At 48.1% G+C, this 25,524-nt stretch overlaps 1 protein-coding gene across 3 annotated transcripts in view; it reads right to left on the minus strand.

The window, feature by feature from the left end:
- Positions 1 to 25,524, minus strand: part of LOC146856251 (uncharacterized) — a 259,790-nt gene that overhangs the window by 64,052 nt on the left and 170,214 nt on the right. For all 3 annotated transcript variants that reach the window (XR_014981452.1, XM_085654318.1, XM_085654319.1), the window contains exons 11-20: positions 25,216 to 25,371; positions 23,907 to 24,092; positions 22,099 to 22,221; positions 12,426 to 12,659; positions 12,113 to 12,268; positions 10,802 to 10,987; positions 3,112 to 3,234; positions 2,143 to 2,376; positions 1,830 to 1,985; positions 523 to 708 (exon numbers count right to left, since the gene is read on the minus strand). Coding sequence is in view for 2 of the 3 variants with exons in the window: in XM_085654318.1 (XP_085510444.1) it covers positions 523 to 708; positions 1,830 to 1,985; positions 2,143 to 2,376; positions 3,112 to 3,234; positions 10,802 to 10,987; positions 12,113 to 12,268; positions 12,426 to 12,659; positions 22,099 to 22,221; positions 23,907 to 24,092; positions 25,216 to 25,371 (1,740 nt within the window). In the remaining variant the exon portion in view is untranslated. The remainder of the gene's footprint in view (positions 1 to 522; positions 709 to 1,829; positions 1,986 to 2,142; positions 2,377 to 3,111; positions 3,235 to 10,801; positions 10,988 to 12,112; positions 12,269 to 12,425; positions 12,660 to 22,098; positions 22,222 to 23,906; positions 24,093 to 25,215; positions 25,372 to 25,524) is intronic.

Raw genomic sequence — 25,524 nt, forward strand, 5'->3', positions numbered from 1 at the left:
CACATAACCGGATTAGAAATTGCATGCACATTTGTGCCTCCCCCTCTGGGTTCATGCGTTTGTTTTAAGCCTGGCTCTGTATTAAGTGCCACTTTACAATAAGCTGTGAAATGAGCAGCAGTACAATGCTTTCAGGATAAATTCAAGTATATTGCACAGCTATTGAACAATGTCAAACCTTCACCACCATTCATAATTTCTCCAAAAAATGCTATCCGTGGCCACTGCAGCAAATAGCAGGTGGGTATAGATAAACTTTAAAAAGAAAAAAAAGGTGCTGGATATTCAAGATAGGTTTCTTTTAAATGCAATCATTTTATAAAAACACCAATATCTATTAAATACAGATGAGGAAAGATTTTCTAAAGCGCATACTTTTAAGTGGATAGCCTTGTGGCACCATCAATGCATTTGGGGTATGCTTGCAATCTTTTTGCATTTGCAATCTAGAGAATGTCAGAGATGAGCAGTTGTGTCTGAGTCTTGGGGTGTTAGCCCTCCCTAGCAGGCATTACATCCTACCTGACATGCAGATGCAGGTGAACTCTCCAATGCGGTCCAAGCATATGGCGTCATTCTGGCAGGGCATGGACAGGCACTCGTTAATGTCCGTCTCACAGCGGGGACCAGTGTACCCCTTTCTACATTGGCACTGGAATGAGCCCTGTGTGTTCACACACTTACCGAAGTACTCACATGGATTGACACCTGTAAACAAGGAGAAAAGATCACCTGCTGAACGAAGGCCGCAACTTTTTTCATCATTACAACCGAAACAATTACGCACTCCAAGGAATGGCAGTCTGCCTTCTGAAGCTAACCTTAGAGCACTTACCTGGACATGGCAGGATCACTCTGGGGGGGCTTTCATTGATTAATTAGCTGCCACTAACCCATATACCAGATTCACAGTGGATGGGGACCTCTTAGAACCAGAAGCAACAGTCACTGTGCTCAAGCTTCTGTGGGCAAGTTGACAAAGGGCTGACTCCAAGCGGAGTCCAGTCTATGAATGAATGATTGTGTTGCAGATCTCGTCCCTAGTCTTCCCTTTACAATCATTGATAAGGCGCTTACCTTCAGGACTCAAGTTCATAACTGATGCAGCTGAAAACTACACGCAAGATATGTTGACATCTTCCCATTCTACGTCACTCTAATGCCATTCTCTGGCACAAGACTATGAAGGAGAGCAGGTTTCTGGGCACCCAAACACACCCGATGTTACAAGTGTGCATATAGTACACTGGAGGATGTCTCTAGAGATCTGCAGTGCTCTTGAATTATAAAGTGCTATGGAAACAACCTACGTCACTTACACTGGGCAGGGCTTCACAAAAATACAGTATGGTGGACAACAGACCTGCCGGAGCTACCAAAGCTCCCAACAAAACTGCACTACTCTATGAAGAGACTGGACGGCTAAAAGTACTCTAGTTCGTAACTGGGCTACCAACCTTCTATAACAAACATCTACCGTCATCATCCAAGAGAATTTTCTCACTAATGGCTGCTGCATAAAGTTAGTAAGAATCTTGTGCAAAGGGATGCATGAATGGATGAGAATGTTCTCTTTCTGCCCTTTTTGGGTCAGCAAAGCCAGGGCGGAAGATGATGCTTTTAGTTTATTGTGCAACTCAAAGCCTTTAACAGCCATGGCAAGAACGCAAGTAATCCATACACTGTGGGTTTCACTTATTAACCAAATGCCATGACCACTTCAGATAACAGTGCAAAGAGCTAATAAATTCCATACTGCTCATAAGAATGATTTTTTTTTGCTTGGCTAGTCCCACAACGAGCGTAGGGAGTGTCCCCCCTCAACTTACCTATGGAGCATTCATCAACATCCTGGTCGCAAGCACCTCCACTGAAGCCAGGAGGGCAGGTACAGATGGCACGGCCGTTCACTGGGTTGGTGTCACACATTGCATTTTCGTGGCATGGGTTACTGACGCAAGCATCGTCCAGGTGGCAAAGCAGACCTTTAAGATGGGAAGAAATAAAAGCTCATTACTGAAGCAGTACAAAACTCCATCATCGCTCAAGAGGCCTGCCGCAATTACACCAACTAGGAGAGTGATCGAACGAAGTTAGAGGAATTTTTCTTCGAGTTACACAGCTCCCAGAGGCACTACTCACCAGTCTTCCCCATTGGACACTCGCAGTAGAAGGAAGCGACTCGGTCATGGCAGGTGGCCCCGTTGAAACAGACGGCAGTGGCGCATTCGTCGATGTTCTCACTACAGCTCTCTCCGGACCAGCCATTCACACAGACACAGGTGTGGCCACCGTTGGTATTGAAACAGGTTCCACCGTTGTGGCAAGCATAGGGTTGCAGCTGGCATTCGTCCACATCTTCTGTGCAGAACTGACCTAATGGATATGAAATTGAAGGAAAGGAAAGAGAAGGTTAAAAAAACATATTCATCATCTAGAAGGGAAAAACAATTTAGAACCTGTGGATCTACCCATTAGCTGAACAGGTGGCTCAGCGCTCCTGTAGAGTTCAGGACCTGGTAGACTTGTTACGCCTTGCACGGTAGTGAAGGCGAAATCCATAGCACCTGAATGCTTACACAGGGCTTCGAGGCTCTTCATAGTAAGAGGAGGGACTAAACCTCCCTAAAAGCCTCAATATCAATGAGGTGTTATTCTTTGAGCTCCCGAATAAGAATTGGAATGATATTCGCTTTCTGTGAAACGGACTCCATCGTATTGTGTCAGTTTGGCTTGCAACTCTCATTTGGAGTACCATCCTTCTTATGTAGCAACCCACTGAACGGGAAAAAGGTTTAAGACATTTTCACTGCAACATTCGTGGAAGGTGTATCCTGGTCATATCACGTTGCTCCTGAACAACATTATGGGAAGGTTTGCAGAACATTAAAAAAAGCGAGCACCAATGCTTTCACCATGAAGGGGTGGGGAGTGGGGGTGGGGAGGGGGGGGTCAATGCTTTCAGAAGCTGAACAGGTCATGAGCAGTTTACCAAAGAGCATGTGCTGGTGGGCCACCTCCTCGGCCGTTAACCAGTGCAGGTCTGGTGCTGTGAGTCAAGAGCAGGGGGCAGAGACTAACCAACAAGGACTCCTTTTGAAACATTCTTACCTATCCACTCCGGAGCACACTGGCAGTTGTAGGTGTTGACCCCGTCCACGCAAGTCCCTCCATTCATGCACTTATGGCCTGGACAGTCATCAACGTTGATCTCGCAGTTCTGGCCATCGAACCCTGAGCAGCACAAAAGGGAAACAGCATGTTATAAAGTGAAAGTAAAGTCCAAACTACAAACATGATGAGCAAAACACGTTACTGTTACACCTCCTTCGCCATGGTTTAAAATCAATCAGTAAGATAAATTATTCAGCCATGCGTTGGGGAACCTCCTTTCAACTGTCGCCTTTACTTCATAATTGTTAAATTAATTTATCCACATTGCAAACCCAAATTTCATCCCAGCGCACAAGACCCTATCTTTTGGGGAGATGGACACAGGAGTTGAAGCCTAAAATATTGTCCTAATTTCAGATTATTTTCTCCAGAGCTTTATTAGTAGCCAAACATTGGCTAAAGTTGGTATTCAGTCACAAGCTCTATTGGGTTATATTCCGTTATAATAAAGCGTCCATGCCAAGCATGCCTCCTTCCCCTTTTGTTTTTTAAGGATATACTGAGTCTTCATGTGAACCAGGGGGTTTCCCTTCCGCAATTTTCCCTAATCCATCCTCTGCAGCAGTTTTTTTCTATTTACAGTCTAGAGGTAAAGTCTGTTACTCAGTATAGTCTTGAAAAGACCAAAGTTACTGAGAAGGAATATGCTACTTACCAGTATGCATCTGTTCTTGGCATGTAGAGCTGCAGAGTTGTACACTTAGCATAGGTCGCCATCTGGTGTTGGGCCCGGATGTTTGCAGTTTGTTTTTCTTCTTGGACCGTCTTTGGAAGTCACGAGTTTGGTGACTCCTCCTTCGGTCCGTACTGCGCATGGGCTTCGGCTCCATCCTCAGATTGTTTTTCGCCAACAGGGAAATGATGGAGCGTAGTAATAACAGTGAGAAACCCATGTGTGTTGTATCTAAATAAGATGGACTGGAACGGATACAGGTAGCCGGGGAGGCGGGTGGGCGTGTACAACTCTGCAGCTCTACATGCCAAGAACAGATGCATACTGGTAAGTAGCATATTCCGTTCGAGGCATATGAGCTGCAGATTGTACACTTAGCATAGATTATATAGCAGTACCCAACCTTAGCGGCGACCACCGGTATCCGTTGCAGCTGTTTGAAAGAGTGTTTTTAGTACAGCCTGGCCCACCCTAGCTTGCTGCTGGGAGTGCACATCTACACAGTAGTGTTTTGTGAATGTGTGCGGTGTAGACCATGTGGCTGCCTTGCATATGTCATCTAAGGGTATATTCCCTAGAAAAGCCATAGAAGCCCCTAACTTTCTTGTAGAGTGGGCTTTAGGGGGAACAGATAATGTTCTCTTTGCCTTCTGATAGCAAATTTGTATGCATTTTACAATCCACCTAGCTATCCCTGATTTTGAGATGGGGTTGCCTTTATGTGGTGGAGAAAAGGAAACGAACAACTGTTTGGTCTTCCTGAAGGGTTGCGTTCTTTGTATGTAATATAGCAACGCTCTTTTCACATCTAGTGTGTGTAAGGCCCTTTCCGCAACAGATTGGGGTTGCGAAAAGAAGACAGGTAATTCCACTGATTGATTGAGGTGGAAGGGGGTAATGACTTTGGGCAGGAACTTCGGATTAGTTCGAAGTATGACCTTGCTGTGATGCATTTGTATGTAAGGTTCCTGTATGGTGAACGCTTGTATTTCACCAACCCTTCTAAGGGAAGTGATAGCTACAAGGAAAGCTGTTTTCCAGGTGAGAAATTGTAGCTCACATTTGTGCATTGGTTCGAAGGGCGGACCCATTAGTCGTGTAAGGACCAAATTTAGATTCCATACAGGGGAGGGTGGTGCCCTGGGAGGAATTACTCGTTTAAGGCCTTCCATGAAGGCTTTAATAGCGGGCACTCTGAAGAGTGACAAATGCTGTCTGTTTTGTAGATAGGCAGCGATCGCTGCTAGGTGTAGGCGTATGGATGAATACGCCAGGTTACACCTGTGAAGATGGAGCAGATAGCATATGATGTGTTGTATGGATGCATCTAGAGGGTTGATTGTATTGTTACGGCAGTACATTACAAATCTTTTCCACTTTGCGGCATAGCATGCTCTAGTGGTAGGACGTCTGGCTTCCATGATGATGTTCATGCAATCAGGGGGAAGGTTAAGGTACCCGAATTCTAAGATTTCAGGAGCCAGATCGCCAGGTTGAGCTGAGCTGGGTCCGGGTGCCTGATTTCTCCATGGTTCTGGGTTAGGAGGCATGGGGAAAGGTGCAGTTTTTGATGTGGTACCACTGATAGTTGTAGTAGCGTGGTGTACCACGGCTGTCTGGCCCACGTCGGAGCTACCAGAATGAGTGTGAGGGAGTGCTGTTGTAGTTTCCTGACCACTAATGGAATTAGTGGGAGAGGTGGAAAGGCGTATGCAAATCTGCCTGACCAGTTCATCCATATCGCATTGCCCTTGGACAATGGGTGTGGGTATCTGGCGGCGAAGCTTGGGCATTTTTTGTTTTCGTGGGTGGCGAAGAGGTCTATTTGAGGATGCCCCCACTGTTGGAAGAATGGGTGAAGAACTTGTGGATGCAGTTCCCATTCGTGTAGTTGTTGAGTCTGTCTGCTGAGCAGATCTGCTATGGTGTTTTGTACGCCTGGAACATGTTGTGCCAGGAGAAAAATGTTTTGGGGAATTGCCCATCTCCATATGCTCTGGGCTAAGCGGGAGAGCTGGGGAGTGTGTGTCCCCCCCTGTTTCTGTATATAATACATCGCAGTTATGTTGTCTGTGCGAATGAGGACTGCTTTGCCTGAAATCTGCTTTTGGAAAGATTTTAGGGCTAGAAAGATCGCCAAAAGCTCCAGATGGTTGATGTGGAGCGTTTTTTGCTGTGGCGTCCATAGACCTTGCATTGTGAGGTGTAAGAGGTGCGCTCCCCAGCCGGAGAGCGATGCGTCCGCTGTTAGAGTCACTTGGGGAACCGGGTCCAGGAACGGCCGTCCCTTGGAAAGGTTTGTGGTGTTCCACCACTGCAGAGAGTGATGTGTGCGGCCGTCCACCAACACCAGATCCGTCAGCTGACCCTGGGCCTGGTTCCACTGTTGTGCTAGGCACTCCTGAAGTGGACGCATGTGGAGTCTTGCATGGGGCACTATGAAGATGCAAGACGCCATCATCCCTATGAGCTTCATAAACACTCTTGCTGGTAGAGAGTGTTGAGGAAGGAATATTTTGCGTAAGGCTAGAATGCTTGTGATTCTGGCTGAGTTTGGATAGGCAATACCTTTTGAGGTGTCTATGGTGGCCCCGAGATATTGCTTTGTGTGAGATGGTATGAGGTGGGACTTTTGGTAGTTCACCGTGAAGCCTAGCTGATGAAGCAGTTGGATGGTGCTGTTTGTATGTTGCACGCATTGGTGGTAGGACGCGGCTTTTATGAGCCAGTCGTCTAAGTAAGGGAAGACGTGAACATGTTGACGTCTGAGGTGTGCTGCTACTACTGCTAGGCATTTGGTAAACACCCGTGGTGCAGTGGTGACCCCGAAGGGGAGAACCTTGAATTGGTAATGTTGCCCGTCCACCACGAACCTGAGGTATTTTCTGTGAGAGGGGTGTATTGGAATGTGAAAGTACGCGTCTTTCAGATCCAGTGTTGTGAGAAAGTCTCCCTGGCAGAGGAGTGGGAGGACTTGTTGTAAGGTGACCATGTGAAAGTGGTCTGAATGTATGTAGGCATTTAGAGGCCGGAGATCCAGAATGGGTCTGAGGGTCTCGTCTTTCTTTGGGATTAAGAAATATAGGGAGTAGACCCCTAGATTTCGTTGATTGCCGGGTACCTGCTCTATAGCGTGTTTCTGGAGGAGCGAGAGTACCTCTTGTTTGAGCAGTGTGGAATGCTCTTGGGACATTGGACGGTGCCTTGGTGGGATATTGGGTGGGGTAGATGTTAGCTCGAGGCAGTACCCTGACCGAATGATTTGGGTCACCCATTTGTCCGATGTTATGGACTCCCATACGTGGATAAAATCTTGTAGTCTGCCCCCGACCGGAGTGGAATGGTCTGGGGGGAGCGAAGGGGAGTCATTGTGCGGGTGGGGTGGCAGAACGGGTATTGTTGGTTTTGCCCCTGCCCTTATTGTTGTTGCCTCTGTAACCACCTCTTTGGTTGCCCTTTGAAAAGGTATTTTGAGGAGGGGATTTGTAGGAGGTAGAGGCATTATCGGTGGAGGAGCCTCTACCTGTGCCACGAAAGGACGAGCGTCGAAAGGAACGCTTAGAGGCTTGGGTCTGGAGCGCTCCCATAGACTTCGCTGTGTCTGTATCTTTCTTCATTTTTTCGAGCGCTTCGTCTACCTTTGGGCCAAAGAGTGTTTGCTGGTCAAAGGTGTGATTAAGTATTGATGTCTGGACCTCAGGCTTGAACCCTGATATCCTGAGCCAGGCATGGCGGCGAAGCAGGACACTGGTGTTTATGGCTCTAGAAGCAGTGTCTGCTGCATCGAGGGCACACTTAATGGAGGTGTTTGTGATTAGTTTGCCCTCCTGTATCAGGTCATGAGCTTGGCGTTTGTATTTCTCTGGAAGGTGCTGCATAAGAGCCTCTAATTCATCATAGTGTGCTCTATCATATCGCGCAAGCAGTGCTTGTGTATTTGCAATGCGCCACATGTTTGCAGCCTGGTAGGCGGTGCGTTTACCAGACGCGTCCAGAAGTTTAGATTCCTTGTCTGGTGGTGGGGCATCTCCTGAGGATTGGGAGTTAGCCCGCTTTCTAGCTGTGGAGACAACTAGGGAATCTAGAGGAGCAGGGCCCTTGATGTATGCAGGGTCTGTGGGTGCCGCCTTGTACTTCTTCTCTATTCTAGGGTTTAGTACTCTGGCTCTGACAGGGTCTTTGAATACCTCTGTAGCGTGCTTGGTGACACCCTTAAGCATGGGTAAAATAGCAGTGGAACGATCTTGTAAATCAAATGTATCCAGTAGGAAGTCTTCTTCCACTGGTTCAGTGTGCATGTCCACCCCATGGTAGTGTGCTGCTCTCTGCACTAAATGGTGAAACCCTAAAGAGTCCTCTGGAGGAGACGGCCTTGATGGGTATAGGTCGTCTTGAGGTACATTGGGTACATCAGGGTTATTATAATCCTCCCATGGATCTGGGGTCCCTGGTGGAGTGGAATCCATTGGGGCGTCCCCTGGGTCATTGTCCGGGTCCCCGTCATCCGGATCTGGGGATGGGGCCGGATCGTAGTGAGGTAAAGGTGGAGGGGGTGGTGGTGGGAGGGGGGGTGGCAGTGGGGAGGGTACTCTAAGGGGAGAAGTAGCTGAGTCCCTCTTTTTGGGTGGAGGAGGAGGAGCCGGAGCCTCAAGGCGACGCTTCTTAGTAATCACAGTCAAAAGGCCAGTCTTTGGATCTCTGGACAAAGTCTTTTGTAAAGGGTCTGGTGTAAACAGAGCCAATGGCGCCGAGTCGTCTGTCGGCACCGGCGATTTCGGAACCGGAGGTTTCGATGTTCTGTGTACGCCATGCTTTTTGGAGGTCTCCGTGTGTTTCGGCGTCGAATGCTGTTTCGGCGCCGGAGCGTCGGTGCCGACCGATTTCTGTTTGTGTTTGGTCGGCGCCGAGTGTCCAGGCTTCGGCACCGGTGGTTTCGGAGTCGAGCTGGATTTTGCAGGCTTCGGTGCCGAGTGGTGTTTATCGGCACCGGGCGTCGGCTGGCTCGATCCCGAGCTGCCGTGAGACTTTGAGTGCTTCGACACCGGGCCCGAAGGTGGGGTGATCGAGGCTTTGGTTTTGGTTTTGCCCAGGCCGGCAGGCGAGGGAGTAACCGGAGTCTCTTTGGTTTTCGGTGCGGGGCTGGGAGGGGGCATTGTACTCACGGCCCGCTGTCCTGGTGTTACGTCCTCCAGGTCGGAGTCGTCGGCCTCGGAAGCGCTGACGATGTCTTCTCCCAGTTCGGTGTGTGTCTGCCCCGAAGCTTCGGCGTCGTCTCCGAAGATGTCCGGTGGAGCTGTCGAGGATGAGTGCGCCATGGTGCGTCGAGCCCTTCGATCTCGGATCGTTTTCTTCGATCGAAAAGACTTGCAGGCGGGGCAGTCTCGAGCCTCGTGTTCTGGAGAGAGGCAAAGGTTACACACCTGATGGAGGTCGGTGTGGGGAAATTTAGACCCACATTTTGGGCACTTTTTAAACGGAGTCCTTTCCATCGGCCGGGACCGGAGTCGCGGAGGGCCCGAAGGCCGGTGTCGATGTACGGGATGGAAAAAGTGCCGCTTCGAGAGATGAAGATGATGAAGGAACTCGAAGAATCGAGGATTTTCCGTCGAGGCTGGAACCGTAGAAGTTCGAAGCCGGAGCACGAAGTATCACATCCGAGCCCGATGGCGGAAAAAAACAATCTGAGGATGGAGCCGAAGCCCATGCGCAGTACGGACCGAAGGAGGAGTCACCAAACTCGTGACTTCCAAAGACGGTCCAAGAAGAAAAACAAACTGCAAACATCCGGGCCCAACACCAGATGGCGACCTATGCTAAGTGTACAATCTGCAGCTCATATGCCTCGAACACAATGTTTTGGGTAACTGTGGTGATGCTTACACAGGTTTGGCAACATCTAAACATCCGATATATATGTATAATCACAGGCTATCAGACAAACACGCAAAATACTTGGGATAGGCTGACAAGTGAGACAATATTCCCCGGGAACCTCTTCCCGACACTTTAGCTCTATGTCCACAACGAATGTTGCTCACAGTACATGGTTTGGAAAACTACTGCGTTACCAACAATGGCCTTCTGTCCAGACAGAGCTTTACATCTCAGCACTGGGCTGGGTTTTACCTCCTAACTTACAGTGGCTCTGTCCACAGACAATATTGTAGCTCTACAGGAGAATACCCCTAATATTTTGAGGGCTCGCTGTTGAAGAAACTGTGATGATGAAAACCCTTGGCATCACGCAAAATAATCCAGAACGCACAGACAAAAACTAAATAGCCAGCAACAGAGCAAACTAACACCAGAACACTGTTAAAGGTACACAACAGAAAATGAAAAAATATCACTTTATGGCCATGTTGTGTACTTGGTAGTAAAGTACAAGAAAGGGGACAGCGCCTTGCCATTCCTATTTCAGTGGTTACTGTACACATAACCGGATTAGAAATTGCATGCACATTTGTGCCTCCCCCTCTGGGTTCATGCGTTTGTTTTAAGCCTGGCTCTGTATTAAGTGCCACTTTACAATAAGCTGTGAAATGAGCAGCAGTACAATGCTTTCAGGATAAATTCAAGTATATTGCACAGCTATTGAACAATGTCAAACCTTCACCACCATTCATAATTTCTCCAAAAAATGCTATCTGTGGCCACTGCAGCAAATAGCAGGTGGGTATAGATAAACTTTAAAAAGAAAAAAAAGGTGCTGGATATTCAAGATAGGTTTCTTTTAAATGCAATCATTTTATAAAAACACCAATACCTATTAAATACAGATGAGGAAAGATTTTCTAAAGCGCATACTTTTAAGTGGATAGCCTTGTGGCACCATCAATGCATTTGGGGTATGCTTGCAATCTTTTTGCATTTGCAATCTAGAGAATGTCAGAGATGAGCAGTTGTGTCAGAGTCTTGGGCTGTAAGCCCTCCCTAGCAGGCATTGCATCCTACCTGACATGCAGATACAGGTGAACTCTCCAATGCGGTCCAAGCAGGTGGCGTCATTCTGGCAGGGCATGGACAGGCACTCGTTAATGTCCGTCTCACAGCGGGGACCAGTGTACCCCTTTCCACATTGGCACTGGAATGAGCCCTGTGTGTTCACACACTTACCGAAGTGCTCACATGGATTGGCACCTGTAAACAAGGAGAAAAGATCACCTGCTGAACGAAGGCCGCAACTTTTTTCATCATTACAACCGAAACAATTACGCACTCCAAGGAATGGCAGTCTGCCTTCTGAAGCTAACCTTAGAGCACTTACCTGGACATGGCAGGATCACTCTGGGGGGGGGGCTTTCATTGAATAATTAGCTGCCACTAACCCATATACCAGATTCACAGTGGATGGGGACCTCTTAGAACCAGAAGCAACAGTCACTGTGCTCAAGCTTCTGTGGGCAAGTTGACAAAGGGCTGACTCCAAGCGGAGTCCAGTCTATGAATGAATGATTGTGTTGCAGATCTGGTCCCTAGTCTTCCCTTTACAATCATTGATAAGGCGCTTACCTTCAGGACTCAAGTTCATAACTGATGCAGCTGAACACTACACGCAAGATATGTTGACATCTTCCCATTCTACGTCACTCTAATGCCTTTCTCTGGCACAAGGCTATGAAGGAGAGCAGGTTTCTGGGCACCCAAACACACCCGATGTTATAAGTGTGCATATAGTACACTGGAGGATGTCTCTAGAGATCTGCAGTGCTCTTGAATTATAAAGTGCTATGGAAACAACCTACGTCACTTACACTGGGCAGGGCTTCACAAAAATACAGTATGGTGGACAACAGACCTGCAGGAGCTACCAAAGCTCCCAACAAAACTGCACTACTCTATGAAGAGACTGGACGGCTAAAAGTACTCTAGTTCGTAACTGGGCTACCAACCTTCTATAACAAACATCTACCGTCATCATCCAAGAGAATTTTCTCACTAATGGCTGCTGCATAAAGTTAGTAAGAATCTTGTGCAAAGGGATGCATGAATGGATGAGAATGTTCTCTTTCTGCCCTTTTTGGGTCAGCAAAGCCAGGGCGGAAGATGATGCTTTTAGTTTATTGTGCAACTCAAAGCCTTTAACAGCCATGGCAAGAACGCAAGTAATCCATACACTGTGGGTTTCACTTATTAACTAAATGCCATGACCACTTCAGATAACAGTGCAAAGAGCTAATAAATTCCATACTGCTCATAAGAATGATTTTTTTTTTGCTTGGCTAGTCCCACAACGAGCGTAGGGAGTGTCCCCCCTCAACTTACCTATGGAGCATTCATCAACATCCTGGTCGCAAGCACCTCCACTGAAGCCAGGAGGGCAGGTACAGATGGCACGGCCGTTCACTGGGTTGGTGTCACACATTGCATTTTCGTGGCATGGGTTACTGACGCAGGCATCGTCCAGGTGGCAAAGCAGACCTTTAAGATGGGAAGAAATAAAAGCTCATTACTGAAGCAGTACAAAACTCCATCATCGCTCAAGAGGCCTGCCGCAATTACACCAACTAGGAGAATGATCGAACGAAGTTAGAGGAATTTTTCTTCGAGTTACACAGCTCCCAGAGGCACTACTCACCAGTCTTCCCCATTGGACACTCGCAGTAGAAGGAAGCGACTCGGTCATGGCAGGTGGCCCCGTTGAAACAGACGGCAGTGGCGCATTCGTCGATGTTCTCACTACAGCTCTCTCCGGACCAGCCATTCACACAGACACAGGTGTGGCCACTGTTGGTATTGAAACAGGTTCCACCGTTGTGGCAAGCATTGGGTTGCTGCTGGCATTCGTCCACATCTTCTGTGCAGAACTGACCTAATGGATATGAAATTGAAGGAAAGGAAAGAGAAGGTTAAAAAAACATATTCATCATCTAGAAGGGAAAAACAATTTACAACCTGTGGATCTACCCATTAGCTGAACAGGTGGCTCAGCGCTCCTGTAGAGTTCAGGACCTGGTAGACTTGTTACGCCTTGCACGGTAGTGAAGGCGAAATCCATAGCACCTGAATGCTTACGCAGGGCTTCGAGGCTCTTCATAGTAAGATGAGGGACTAAACCTCCCTAAAAGCCTCAATATCAATGAGGTGTTATTCTTTGAGCTCCCGAATAAGAATTGGAATGATATTCGCTTTCTGTGAAACGGACTCCATCGTATTGTGTCAGTTTGGCTTGCAACTCTCATTTGGAGTACCATCCTTCTTATGTAGCAACCCACTGAACAGGAAAAAGGTTTAAGACATTTTCACTGCAACATTTGTGGAACGTGTATCCTGGTCATATCACGTTGCTCCTGAACAACATTATGGGAAGGTTTGCAGAACATTAAAAAAAGCGAGCACCAATTGTAGGAAGGTGGATATCGGACTATGGTTACCCCCAACTTTTTGCCTAGTGTCTAACTGGTTTTCGACTTAGATGTGGCTGTGGGCCTGCTAATCAGACCCACAGCCCTGCTGTTCTCTCTCTAAATTAATACTATGTACTTTAGGTGCATAACCCATTTGGATAGGATCACCTTATTGGCCCCTGTACAGTGTACCCTAGGTACCCAGGGCATAGATGTACCCTAGGCCTACCAGGGGCTGCAGCATGTATTATGCCACCCCTGGCCTGGCCTTCCATTTTGACACAACTGGCTGATCACTCAGCTGGGGCAAGGTCGTGTAATCACCCCTTGCTTAGGTGTAGTATTCCTATACCTAACTTACATATAGACACATGTGTACCTATCAGTCACTCCTATGGCAGGCCTTAACAATCCTGAAGGCAGAGTGCTTGGTAACATGTGAGATGGTGCTCTAGCATGAGCTGAGCCTGTCTGCAGCTTTCGAAACCTTGTCCTTATAGCTGTTCTATGATATAGCCTACCATATACTCTTAAAGTGCCTTATAATCTTAGACGGTTATGGTAACTATGGTTTGGCTTTATCGAAACATGTCGTGTAAGGTGTCTAACACTGTGGAATAATACCCCCATGCCATTTCTGGACATGAGAATATTATTCCCCCCTTCTAGAGGGAAAGACATGTTAAAATCATACTTCAACTGTTAGCCTCTGACCAAAGCCTCAGCATCACAAAATGGATGCTGCTGCCACGACACAAGTCTGACCTCCTGCAGCTGGGAGTGATCCCAGCCAGGGAGGCCTGGACAATAGGTTTCCTGCTTGGGGAGGTGCTAGCACCTCCCCAGACAGCCTTTAGTGTATTGGGGCAGGGTGGGCTGAAAGGAATGAGACATGCCTGGGGCACACAAGGTGTTCCTTGTATAGTCCAGTTGAAACCGGCGCTGGGGCACTCCAGCCCCAGCTCTGGCGCGAAACTGGACAAAGGGAAGTGGGTGTAACCACCCCCTCCCAGGTCCCACCCATAAGGCGTGACCTAGCAGGTATCCCAGCCCCCCAGATTAGTATAAGAGTGGGAGTTGGGCCTCAAGACTTTAGATTATCCTGAACCTGCAATACTGAACAGAAACTCTGGACCTTCGACATTCGACGAAAGAAGAAGACTGAAGAATCTCCCTTGTAGCCAAGGAGTGGCTACCCTGTGCAAACAGGCACCATCAAGAGACTACCCTTTGCTTTGCAACCGTTCTACGAGGAACCGACTGCAGAGCCCGACCAGAGCCTTGACTTCCAGACTTCTCCGACCCTCATCCACATCTGCAGCAGAGCTGAGATCCGTGGAGGCGACGAGCGACGTGGGACCGGCTACCTGGGAAAAGTGGCTAGTAACTTACAGCGCAGCTTCTGAGGTACCCTCGAAGTTGTGCACCGGGGATTGAGAAGCCCCAAGCACCATCTGCACCGAAGATCAGCCCCCCACACTCCACGAGTCCTGCGTGGGGCCCTTCAGCATTTTCCTGCTTGCCGCGTCTGTCCGGTTGCTTGCCCGCTGGCTAGTGGCCTCTGTGACGACGCACCCTGAAATCTTCTGCGCTGGTTTGGCTCCTCCAGACTGGCTCCCGCTTCTCTGCAAAGAAGAAGCACCCCAGACCTTCCTGGTCTGCACCAGAAGCAAGTCCTTCGTTCTTCGTGGGTTCCGCTTGCCAAGGTTTGGTGAGTCCTAGTCCAACTTCGACGCCGCCGACAGCAAGAGCCTTCGTGGGACAGCTCGCCTCCTGGTCCTGGTCGTCTTCGACGCTTCCTGGTCCTCCTGGCTGCAGCGACAAGCTTCACCTTCACCTGCAACTCTTCACGACATCGCCTGGTTCCTTCCTGGTTCCACGTGGTCACTGGCTAGTGACCTTGACTCTGTCCCTTCTGCTTGCAGGTTTCTTCTCTTCTTGATCCCAGCCTTGGGATCCACCGGACACTCTTCCCTGACTGCCTGTCAGCATCTTTCTTCAGGCATCCATAGGAGTCGACAACGAAAACGACGCATCTTCACCCCTATGCACCCGCAGCCTGTGGGCTAGGTAACTTGGGTACTCCGGTGCTCATCAGGATAGTGACTATCCTAGTGTCTAGTTTTCAAGTCTCAACTTCCTAGCTACTCCGGAAGTGTCCTAAATCTACCGTTTTCTAAACTGTACTATTGCTATTGACTTTTACGCATTACGCGTGAGTGTTTCCACTCTGCACACGAATCCCGTGGGCCTCCCACTTCCTAACTAACGCTAGTGTAGTGTAGCCCCAGCGATTCCCTAGGCCTAGGCCTATTCTATTTCCGTGACAGTGGTTCTTATACCACTTACTTAGTATATGGTTTGCGTGGCCCCTAGGGCCTAACTGTATTACTTACCTGTGTGACTTAATGTATGCATAAATAAGACTGTGTTGTACTTACCTCTAATCTCATAAAGAGTGCTGAGGGTTTGCTTAGAATAAATACACTTTATTTTATATATATATCTGTTGTGGTGTCCTTTCATTTGGTATTCAAGGGATTATATATGGTATCACAGCTGGCTTCACATGCCATTCAGAGTTTAGCCTAAGACTGCTCTTGTCCATGCTACCACTAGGATAGCTGGTCTATAAGGTTGACTTTACAACCAATCACCATAAGGGTATTTGGACTGATATAAGGTGTACACTATAACTAGTGACATCATACATCAGGCCAACTTCTCACATTGGTGAGCAGCGGTTGGGATCTGAGCTTGCTGTTGTAATACCATTGTAATCTTGAGATACTAAATTGAAAGATCACACAGAGATTGTCTAGGTACATATAACATAGATTATTATACTTAAGTCCTACTGGACTTTGTAGTTGTAGGTTGAAGGGAGTAACACACCCTGACTACAACTACTAGAGAGGTTTAGTAGAAACAACTAGTGTAGGTAGGTGCACACACCACACCCTCACTAGATCATGCCTCTGGGAGGAGATCAAGTAGATGCTCTCTCAGGAGGGGCAGGTCTGCAGAAGACCCCCTCTAGGTATGATACCTTAACATTCCAGGAGATGAGACATTTGTGTACCTCCAGAGGAATAAAACAGGGTTCCAACCCTACCCTTAGACAGCTAGTGGAGCTTCTGGAGGCCTATGATGCTGAAAGAGCTGCCAGGGATGGTGCCATAGCTGTAGATAAGGGTCTACCCACCACAGATGAGTCAGATGGGACTTCAGATGGGGAGGTAGACAGCCAGAGCCAAGTAAGGAGACTTAGCCAGGCTAACCTAAGTTTACATGGGAGTTTGCATGGGGTCCCCCCATACAGACCCCCAAGTAGGCTTTCACAGAGAAGCAGGAGGGACAGATCCCCTTCAAGGGAATCCATCCACTCCCATGTTTCTAGCATCTCTAATGCTTCCTCTCACAGGGGAATGACTTCACCTGAGAGAAAGGAGCATAAAGCCAGAATGAGGGAAGCTAATCTGAGGATTCAGAGGGAAGAAATTGCCCTTGCCAAAGAGAAGCTTGCTCTGGCTAGAGAGCAAAAATTGTGTGGGTCAGAACCCACTGGTGGCAGCAACATTCCTAGAGATAGGGATAGGTCTTATGACCATAGAAACCTAAGCAAGATAGTCCCCCCATATCAGAATGGGGATGACATCCACAAATGGATGACTGCTTTGGAGAGGGCCTGCAAAGTACAGCAGGTTCCCCAGAGTCAGTGGGCAGCTATCTTGTGGCTCTCCTTTTCTGACAAAGGTAGAGACAAGCTCCTCACAGTCAGTGATGAGGATGCAAACAATTACAAAGTCCTGAAGAGTGCTCTGATAGATGGGTTTGGCTTAACCACTGAGCAATATAGGTTGTTGTTCAGAGACACCCAGAAGACACAGACACAGGACTGGTCTGATTTTGTGGATTGTGCCACTAAGGCTTTGGAAGGTTGGTTAACTGGCAGCAAGGTGCAGGACTATACAGGATTGTACAACTTGATTATGAGGGAGCAGATCCTTAGTAATTGTCAGAACCAGCTTCTCCATCAACACCTGGTAGACTCAGATTTGACCTCTCCCCAAGAATTGGGAAAGAGGGCAGATAAATGGGTCAGGACCAGGATTAGGCCTAAAAATCAGGGTGGTGACCAAAAGAAAGATACCACCAAGCCTCAAGAGAAGGGTGGGGATAAAACAAAAGAGAAATCTTCCTCAGGGCCCCAAAACTCCACACAGGGTGGTGAGTCCCAAGCTCCCTCCTCTACCACAGTTAAAAAGCCTTACTGCCATGTGTGTAAAACACATGGGCATTGGAAAACTGACAACAGTTGCCCACAGGCTAAAAACAAAACTGTTCCTCCAACTACTCCTGTCACACCACCTATTACTGTCAGCAGTAATCCCCCAGGTGGTGGGAGTGCCCCCAAAAATTTGGTTGGGTTTTCTTGGGGAACACAGGGGGACTCTGGCTTAGCCAATTCCCCTACAGCAGCTACTCTTGTCTGTGATGGTGGCATGGGGTTTGCCAACTTCACTGCCTGTCCCAACACTTTGGGTAGGTACAGACAGGAACCCTACATCAATGGTAGAAAAGCTGAGGCCTACAGAGACACTGGAGCTAGCATCACTATGGTGGCCCATAGGCTAGTTCCCTCTGAGCAGCTTTTGCCTGGTTTCTCATACCAGGTGACTAACATTGATGGCAAACAAAACAGTCATCCCATGGCAGAAGTATGTCTCAGCTGGGGAGGGGTCACTGGCCCTAAAAGGGTGGCAGTGTCTCCAACCTTGCCTGGGGACTGCTTGCTGGGGAATGACTTAGAACTCTCAGCTTGGGCTGAAGTTGAACAAGACACCCATTCCAAAATGGTAGGCCTTTCCAAAAAGGGTAGTGGGCTTGTGCCAGTCACAACCCCTGTCCAAGTAGCTTTCCTCCCTGAAAAGGTTGGAAGGGCAGTGGTAGCCACAGCCCAGGCACAGACAGACTTCCCTGTAGAAATTGGCAGAGCTGTGACAGTCACAGCTCAAACACAAACTGAGTGCCTCCCTGAAAAGGTGGGCAGGGCTGTAATGGTCTCAGTCCATACTCAGACTGACATAGGTGTAGTGAAGCCTGAAACTATGGATCACTCCACACAAACAGAGAGTAGTGGGGAGGAAGAAAAGTCTCCCTCTCCCCAGACATTAGGAAAAGGTCAGCCTCCTCAGGGATCTGACCTCACCCCTTGTGAAGGAACTGCCCCAGAGGTAGCCAGGCCTGGCCTGGCAGAGCCTCTGATGTCAGTGGCCCCTTCCAAGGTGGGACCCAGTCTGGTGCAGGTAGCCTGCCTCTCTCTACCCTGCCTCAGTCAGCCCAGGGCTGCAGAGGTCAGGGAGGCCAGTGGACCCCAAGAGGGCCCCTGTCCACAAGAACCCCCCCATCAAAAGAATGAGGATTGCCTGGCTAGTAGCCCTAGCCAGGTGATGGGTAAAAACATTCCTGAGGGATCCCCTTCACAGGTAGTTAGGGACCTCCCCCAGAGGGATTCTGTTGGGCACAGGCAAACATGGGACCTTAGGGCCCCAAACCTGACCTGTCCCTCCAGTGAGCCCACAAAAGGGACCCAGCCTCCAGCTTTAGGTAGCCAGAGGCTGACCCTGAGAGCACAGTGCAACTCAGTTAGAGAAAGAAAGGCATCCATGGTGGAGGATGATTGGAGGAAGCTGAGGCCTCACTTTGAGGACACTCACTTCAGTACTCCATCTCAACACCAGCCTTTTACTTTGCAAAGACACACCAAAGGTAGAGATTCCCTATGGTGGAGACCCTATGATATCTTTAGGATGAGGGATTGCTTAGTGGACCATGAGACAGGGGGTAACCATGCCAGTGCTGGTTCTTCCTTATATGGCCACTCAGGCAATAGAGGCTTACCTTGTCAAGGCCAGCCTTATCTCCTTTCGTTTGGGGGGGGGGGGGTTGTGTAGGAAGGTGGATATCTGACTATGGTTACCCCCGACTTTTTGCCTAGTGTCTAACTGGTTTTCGACTTAGATGTGGCTGTGGGCCTGCTAATCAGACCCACAGCCCTGCTGTTCTCTCTCTAAATTAATACTATGTACTTTAGGTGCATAACCCATTTGGATAGGATCACCTTATTGGCCCCTGTACAGTGTACCCTAGGTACCCAGGGCATAGATGTACCCTAGGCCTACCAGGGGCTGCAGCATGTATTATGCCACCCCTGGCCTGGCCTTCCATTTTGACACAACTGGCTGATCACTCAGCTGGGGCAAGGTTGTGTAATCACCCCTTGCTTAGGTGTAGTATTCCTATACCTAACTTACATATAGACACATGTGTACCTATCAGTCACTCCTATGGCAGGCCTTAACAATCCTGAAGGCAGAGTGCTTGGTAACATGTGAGATGGTGCTCTAGCATGAGCTGAGCCTGTCTGCAGCTTTCGGAACCTTGTCCTTATAGCTGCTCTATGATATAGCCTACCATATACTCTTAAAGTGCCTTATAATCTTAGACGGTTATGGTAACTATGGTTTGGCTTTATCGAAACATGTCGTGTAAGGTGTCTAACACTGTGGAATAATACCCCCATGCCATTTCTGGACATGAGAATATTATTCCCCCCTTCTAGAGGGAAAGACATGTTAAAATCATACTTCAACTGTTAGCCTCTGACCAAAGCCTCAGCATCACAAAATGGATGTTGCTGCCACGACACAAGTCTGACCTCCTGCAGCTGGGAGTGATCCCAGCCAGGGAGGCCTGGACAATAGGTTTCCTGCTTGGGGAGGTGCTAGCACCTCCCCAGACAGCCTTTAGTGTATTGGGGCAGGGTGGGCTGAAAGGAATGAGACATGCCTGGGGTACACAAGGTGTTCCTTGCATAGTCCAGTTCAAACCGGCGCTGGGGCACTCCAGCCCCAGCTCTGGCGCGAAACTGGACAAAGGGAAGTGGGTGTAACCACCCCCTCCCAGGTCCCACCCATAAGGCGTGACCTAGCAGGTATCCCAGCCCCCCAGATTAGTATAAGAGTGGGAGTTGGGCCTCAAGACTTTAGATTATCCTGAACCTGCAAAACTGAACAGAAACTCTGGACCTTCGACATTCGACGAAAGAAGAAGACTGAAGAATCTCCCTTGTAGCCAAGGAGTGGCTACCCTGTGCAAACAGGCAACATCAAGAGACTACCCTTTGCTTTGCGACCGTTCTACGAGGAACCGACTGCAGAGCCCGACCAGAGCCTTGACTTCCAGACTTCTCCGACCCTCATCCACATCTGCAGCAGAGCTGAGATCCGTGGAGGCGACGAGCGACGTGGGACCGGCTACCTGGGAAAAGTGGCTAGTAACTTACAGCGCAGCTTCTGAGGTACCCTCGAAGTTGTGCACCGGGGATTGAGAAGCCCCAACCCCAAGCACCATCTGCACCGAAGATCAGCCCCCCACACTCCACGAGTCCTGCGTGGGGCCCTTCAGCATTTTCCTGCTTGCCGCGTCTGTCCGGTTGCTTGCCCGCTGGCTAGTGGCCTCTGTGACGACGCACCCTGAAATCTTCTGCGCTGGTTTGGCTCCTCCAGACTGGCTCCCGCTTCTCTGCAAAGAAGAAGCACCCCAGACCTTCCTGGTCTGCACCAGAAGCAAGTCCTTCGTTCTTCGTGGGTTCCGCTTGCCAAGGTTTGGTGAGTCCTAGTCCAACTTCGACGCCGCCGACAGCAAGAGCCTTCGTGGGACAGCTCGCCTCCTGGTCCTGGTCGTCTTCGACGCTTCCTGGTCCTCCTGGCTGCAGCGACAAGCTTCACCTTCACCTGCAACTCTTCACGACATCGCCTGGTTCCTTCCTGGTTCCACGTGGTCACTGGCTAGTGACCTTGACTCTGTCCCTTCTGCTTGCAGGTTTCTTCTCTTCTTGATCCCAGCCTTGGGATCCACCGGACACTCTTCCCTGACTGCCTGTCAGCATCTTTCTTCAGGCATCCATAGGAGTCGACAACGAAAACGACGCATCTTCACCCCTATGCACCCGCAGCCTGTGGGCTAGGTAACTTGGGTACTCCGGTGCTCATCAGGATAGTGACTATCCTAGTGTCTAGTTTTCAAGTCTCAACTTCCTAGCTACTCCGGAAGTGTCCTAAATCTACCGTTTTCTAAACTGTACTATTGCTATTGACTTTTACGCATTACGCGTGAGTGTTTCCACTCTGCACACGAATCCCGTGGGCCTCCCACTTCCTAACTAACGCTAGTGTAGTGTAGCCCCAGCGATTCCCTAGGCCTAGGCCTATTCTATTTCCGTGACAGTGGTTCTTATACCACTTACTTAGTATATGGTTTGCGTGGCCCCTAGGGCCTAACTGTATTACTTACCTGTGTGACTTAATGTATGCATAAATAAGACTGTGTTGTACTTACCTCTAATCTCATAAAGAGTGCTGAGGGTTTGCTTAGGATAAATACACTTTATTTTATATATATATCTGTTGTGGTGTCCTTTCATTTGGTATTCAAGGGATTATATATGGTATCACAGCTGGCTTCACATGCCATTCAGAGTTTAGCCTAAGACTGCTCTTGTCCATGCTACCACTAGGATAGCTGGTCTATAAGGTTGACTTTACAACCAATCACCATAAGGGTATTTGGACTGATATAAGGTGTACACTATAACTAGTGACATCATACATCAGGCCAACTTCTCACACCAATGCTTTCACCATGAAGGGGTGGGGAGTGGGGTGGGGAGGGGAGGGGGGGTCAATGCTTTCAGAAGCTGAACAGGTCATGAGCAGTTTACCAAAGAGCATGTGCTGGTGGGCCACCTCCTCGGCCGTTAACCAGTGCAGGTCTGGTGCTGTGAGTCAAGAGCAGGGGGCAGAGACTAACCAACAAGGACTCCTTTTGAAACATTCTTACCTGTCCACTCCGGAGCACACTGGCAGTTGTAGGTGTTGACCCCGTCCACGCAAGTCCCTCCATTCATGCACTTATGGCCTGGACAGTCATCAACGTTGATCTCGCAGTTCTGGCCATCGAACCCTGAGCAGCACAAAAGGGAAACAGCATGTTATGAAGTGAAAGTAAAGTCCAAACTACAAACATGATGAGCAAAACACGTTACTGTTACACCTCCTTCGCCATGGTTTAAAATCAATCACTAAGATAAATTATTCAACCATGCGTTGGGGAACCTCCTTTCAACTGTCGCCTTTACTTCATAATTGTTAAATTAATTTATCCACATTGCAAACCCAAATTTAATCCCAGCGCACAAGACCCCATCTTTTGGGGAGATGGACACAGGAGTTGAAGCCTAAAATATTGTCCTAATTTCAGATTATTTTCTCCAGAGCTTTATTAGTAGCCAAACATTGGCTAAAGTTGGTATTCAGTCACAAGCTCTATTGGGTTATATTCCGTTACAATAAAGCGTCCATGCCAAGCATGCCTCCTTCCCCTTTTGTTTTTTAAGGATATACTGAGTCTTCATGTGAACCAGGGGGTTTCCCTTCCGCAATTTTCCCTAATCCATCCTCTGCAGCAGTTTTTTTCTATTTACAGTCTAGAGGTAAAGTCTGCTACTCAGTACAGTCTTGAAAAAACCAAAGTTACTGAGAAACAATGTTTTGGGTAACTGTGGTGATGCTTACACAGGTTTGGCAACATCTAAACATCCGATATATATGTATAATCACAGGTTATCAGACAAACACGCGAAATACTTGGGATAGGCTGACAAGTGAGATAATATTCTCCGGGAACCTCTTCCCGACACTTTAGCTCTATGTCCACAACGAATGTTGCTCACAGTACATGGTTTGGAAAACTACTGCGTTACCAACAATGGCCTTCTGTCCAGACAGAGCTTTACATCTCAGCACTGGGCTGGGTTTTACCTCCTAACTTACAGTGGCTCTGTCCACAGACAATATTGTAGCTCTACAGGAGAATACCCCTAATATTTTGAGGGCTCGCTGTTGAAGAAACTGTGATGATGAAAACCCTTGGCATCACGCAAAATAATCCAGAACGCACAGACAAAAACTAAATAGCCAGCAACAGAGCAAACTAACACCAGAACACTTTTAAAGGTACACAACAGAAAATGAAAAAATATCACTTTATGGCCATGTTGTGTACTTGGTAGTAAAGTACAAGAAAGGGGACAGCGCCTTGCCATTCCTATTTCAGTGGTTACTGTACACATAACCGGATTAGAAATTGCATGCACATTTGTGCCTCCCCCTCTGGGTTCATGCGTTTGTTTTAAGCCTGGCTCTGTATTAAGTGCCACTTTACAATAAGCTGTGAAATGAGCAGCAGTACAATGCTTTCAGGATAAATTCAAGTATATTGAACAGCTATTGAACAATGTCAAACCTTCACCACCATTCATAATTTCTCCAAAAAATGCTATCCGTGGCCACTGCAGCAGATAGCAGGTGGGTATAGATAAACTTTAAAAAGAAAAAAAAGGTGCTGGATATTCAAGATAGGTTTCTTTTAAATGCAATCATTTTATAAAAACACCGATACCTATTAAATACAGATGAGGAAAGATTTTCTAAAGCGCATACTTTTAAGTGGATAGCCTTGTGGCACCATCAATGCATTTGGGGTATGCTTGCAATCTTTTTGCATTTGCAATCTAGAGAATGTCAGAGATGAGCAGTTGTGTCTGAGTCTTGGGGTGTTAGCCCTCCCTAGCAGGCATTACATCCTACCTGACATGCAGATGCAGGTGAACTCTCCAATGCGGTCCAAGCATATGGCGTCATTCTGGCAGGGCATGGACAGGCACTCGTTAATGTCCGTCTCACAGCGGGGACCAGTGTACCCATTTCCACATTGGCACTGGAATAAGCCCTGTGTGTTCACACACTTACCGAAGTGCTCACATGGATTGGCACCTGCAAACAAGGAGAAAAGATCACCTGCTGAACGAAGGCCGCAACTTTTTTCATCACTACAACCGAAACAATTACGCACTCCAAGGAATGGCAGTCTGCCTTCTGAAGCTAACCTTAGAGCACTTACCTGGACATGGCAGGATCACTCTGGGGGGGCTTTCATTGATTAATTAGCTGCCACTAACCCATATACCAGATTCACAGTGGATAGGGACCGCTTAGAACCAGAAGCAACAGTCACTGTGCTCAAGCTTCTGTGGGCAAGTTGACAAAGGGCTGACTCCAAGCGGAGTCCAGTCTATGAATGAATGATTGTGTTGCAGATCTGGTCCATAGTCTTCCCTTTACAATCATTGATAAGGCGCTTACCTTCAGGACTCAAGTTCATAACTGATGCAGCTGAACACTACACGCAAGATATGTTGACATCTTCCCATTCTACGTCACTCTAATGCCTTTCTCTGGCACAAGTCTATGAAGGAGAGCAGATTTCTGGGCACCCAAACACACCCGATGTTACAAGTGTGCATATAGTACACTGGAGGATGTCTCTAGAGATCTGCAGTGCTCTTGAATTATAAAGTGCTATGGAAACAACCTACGTCACTTACACTGGGCAGGGCTTCACAAAAATACAGTATGGTGGACAACAGACCTGCCGGAGCTACCAAAGCTCCCAACAAAACTGCACTACTCTATGAAGAGACTGGGCGGCTAAAAGTACTCTAGTTCGTAACTGGGCTACCAACCTTCTATAACAAACATCTACCGTCATCATCCAAGAGAATTTTCTCACTAATGGCTGCTGCATAAAGTTAGTAAGAATCTTGTGCAAAGGGATGCATGAATGGATGAGAATGTTCTCTTTCTGCCCTTTTTGGGTCAGCAAAGCCAGGGCGGAAGATGATGCTTTTAGTTTATTGTGCAACTCAAAGCCTTTAACAGCCATGGCAAGAACGCAAGTAATCCATACACTGTGGGTTTCACTTATTAACCAAATGCCATGACCACTTCAGATAACAGTGCAAAGAGCTAATAAATTCCATACTGCTCATAAGAATGATTTTTTTTTTTGCTTGGCTAGTCCCACAACGAGCGTAGGGAGTGTCCCCACTCAACTTACCTATGGAGCATTCATCAACATCCTGGTCGCAAGCACCTCCACTGAAGCCAGGAGGGCAGGTACAGATGGCACGGCCGTTCACTGGGTTGGTGTCACACATTGCATTTTCGTGGCATGGGTTAGTGACGCAAGCATCGTCCAGGTGGCAAAGCAGACCTTTAAGATGGGAAGAAATAAAAGCTCATTACTGAAGCAGTACAAAACTCCATCATCGCTCAAGAGGCCTGCCGCAATTACACCAACTAGGAGAGTGATCGAACGAAGTTAGAGGAATTTTTCTTCGAGTTACACAGCTCCCTGAGGCACTAC

This window comes from Triturus cristatus, chromosome 4_1 (genome assembly GCF_964204655.1).
Source record: "Triturus cristatus chromosome 4_1, aTriCri1.1, whole genome shotgun sequence".
Classification (NCBI taxonomy): Eukaryota; Metazoa; Chordata; class Amphibia; order Caudata; family Salamandridae; genus Triturus; species Triturus cristatus.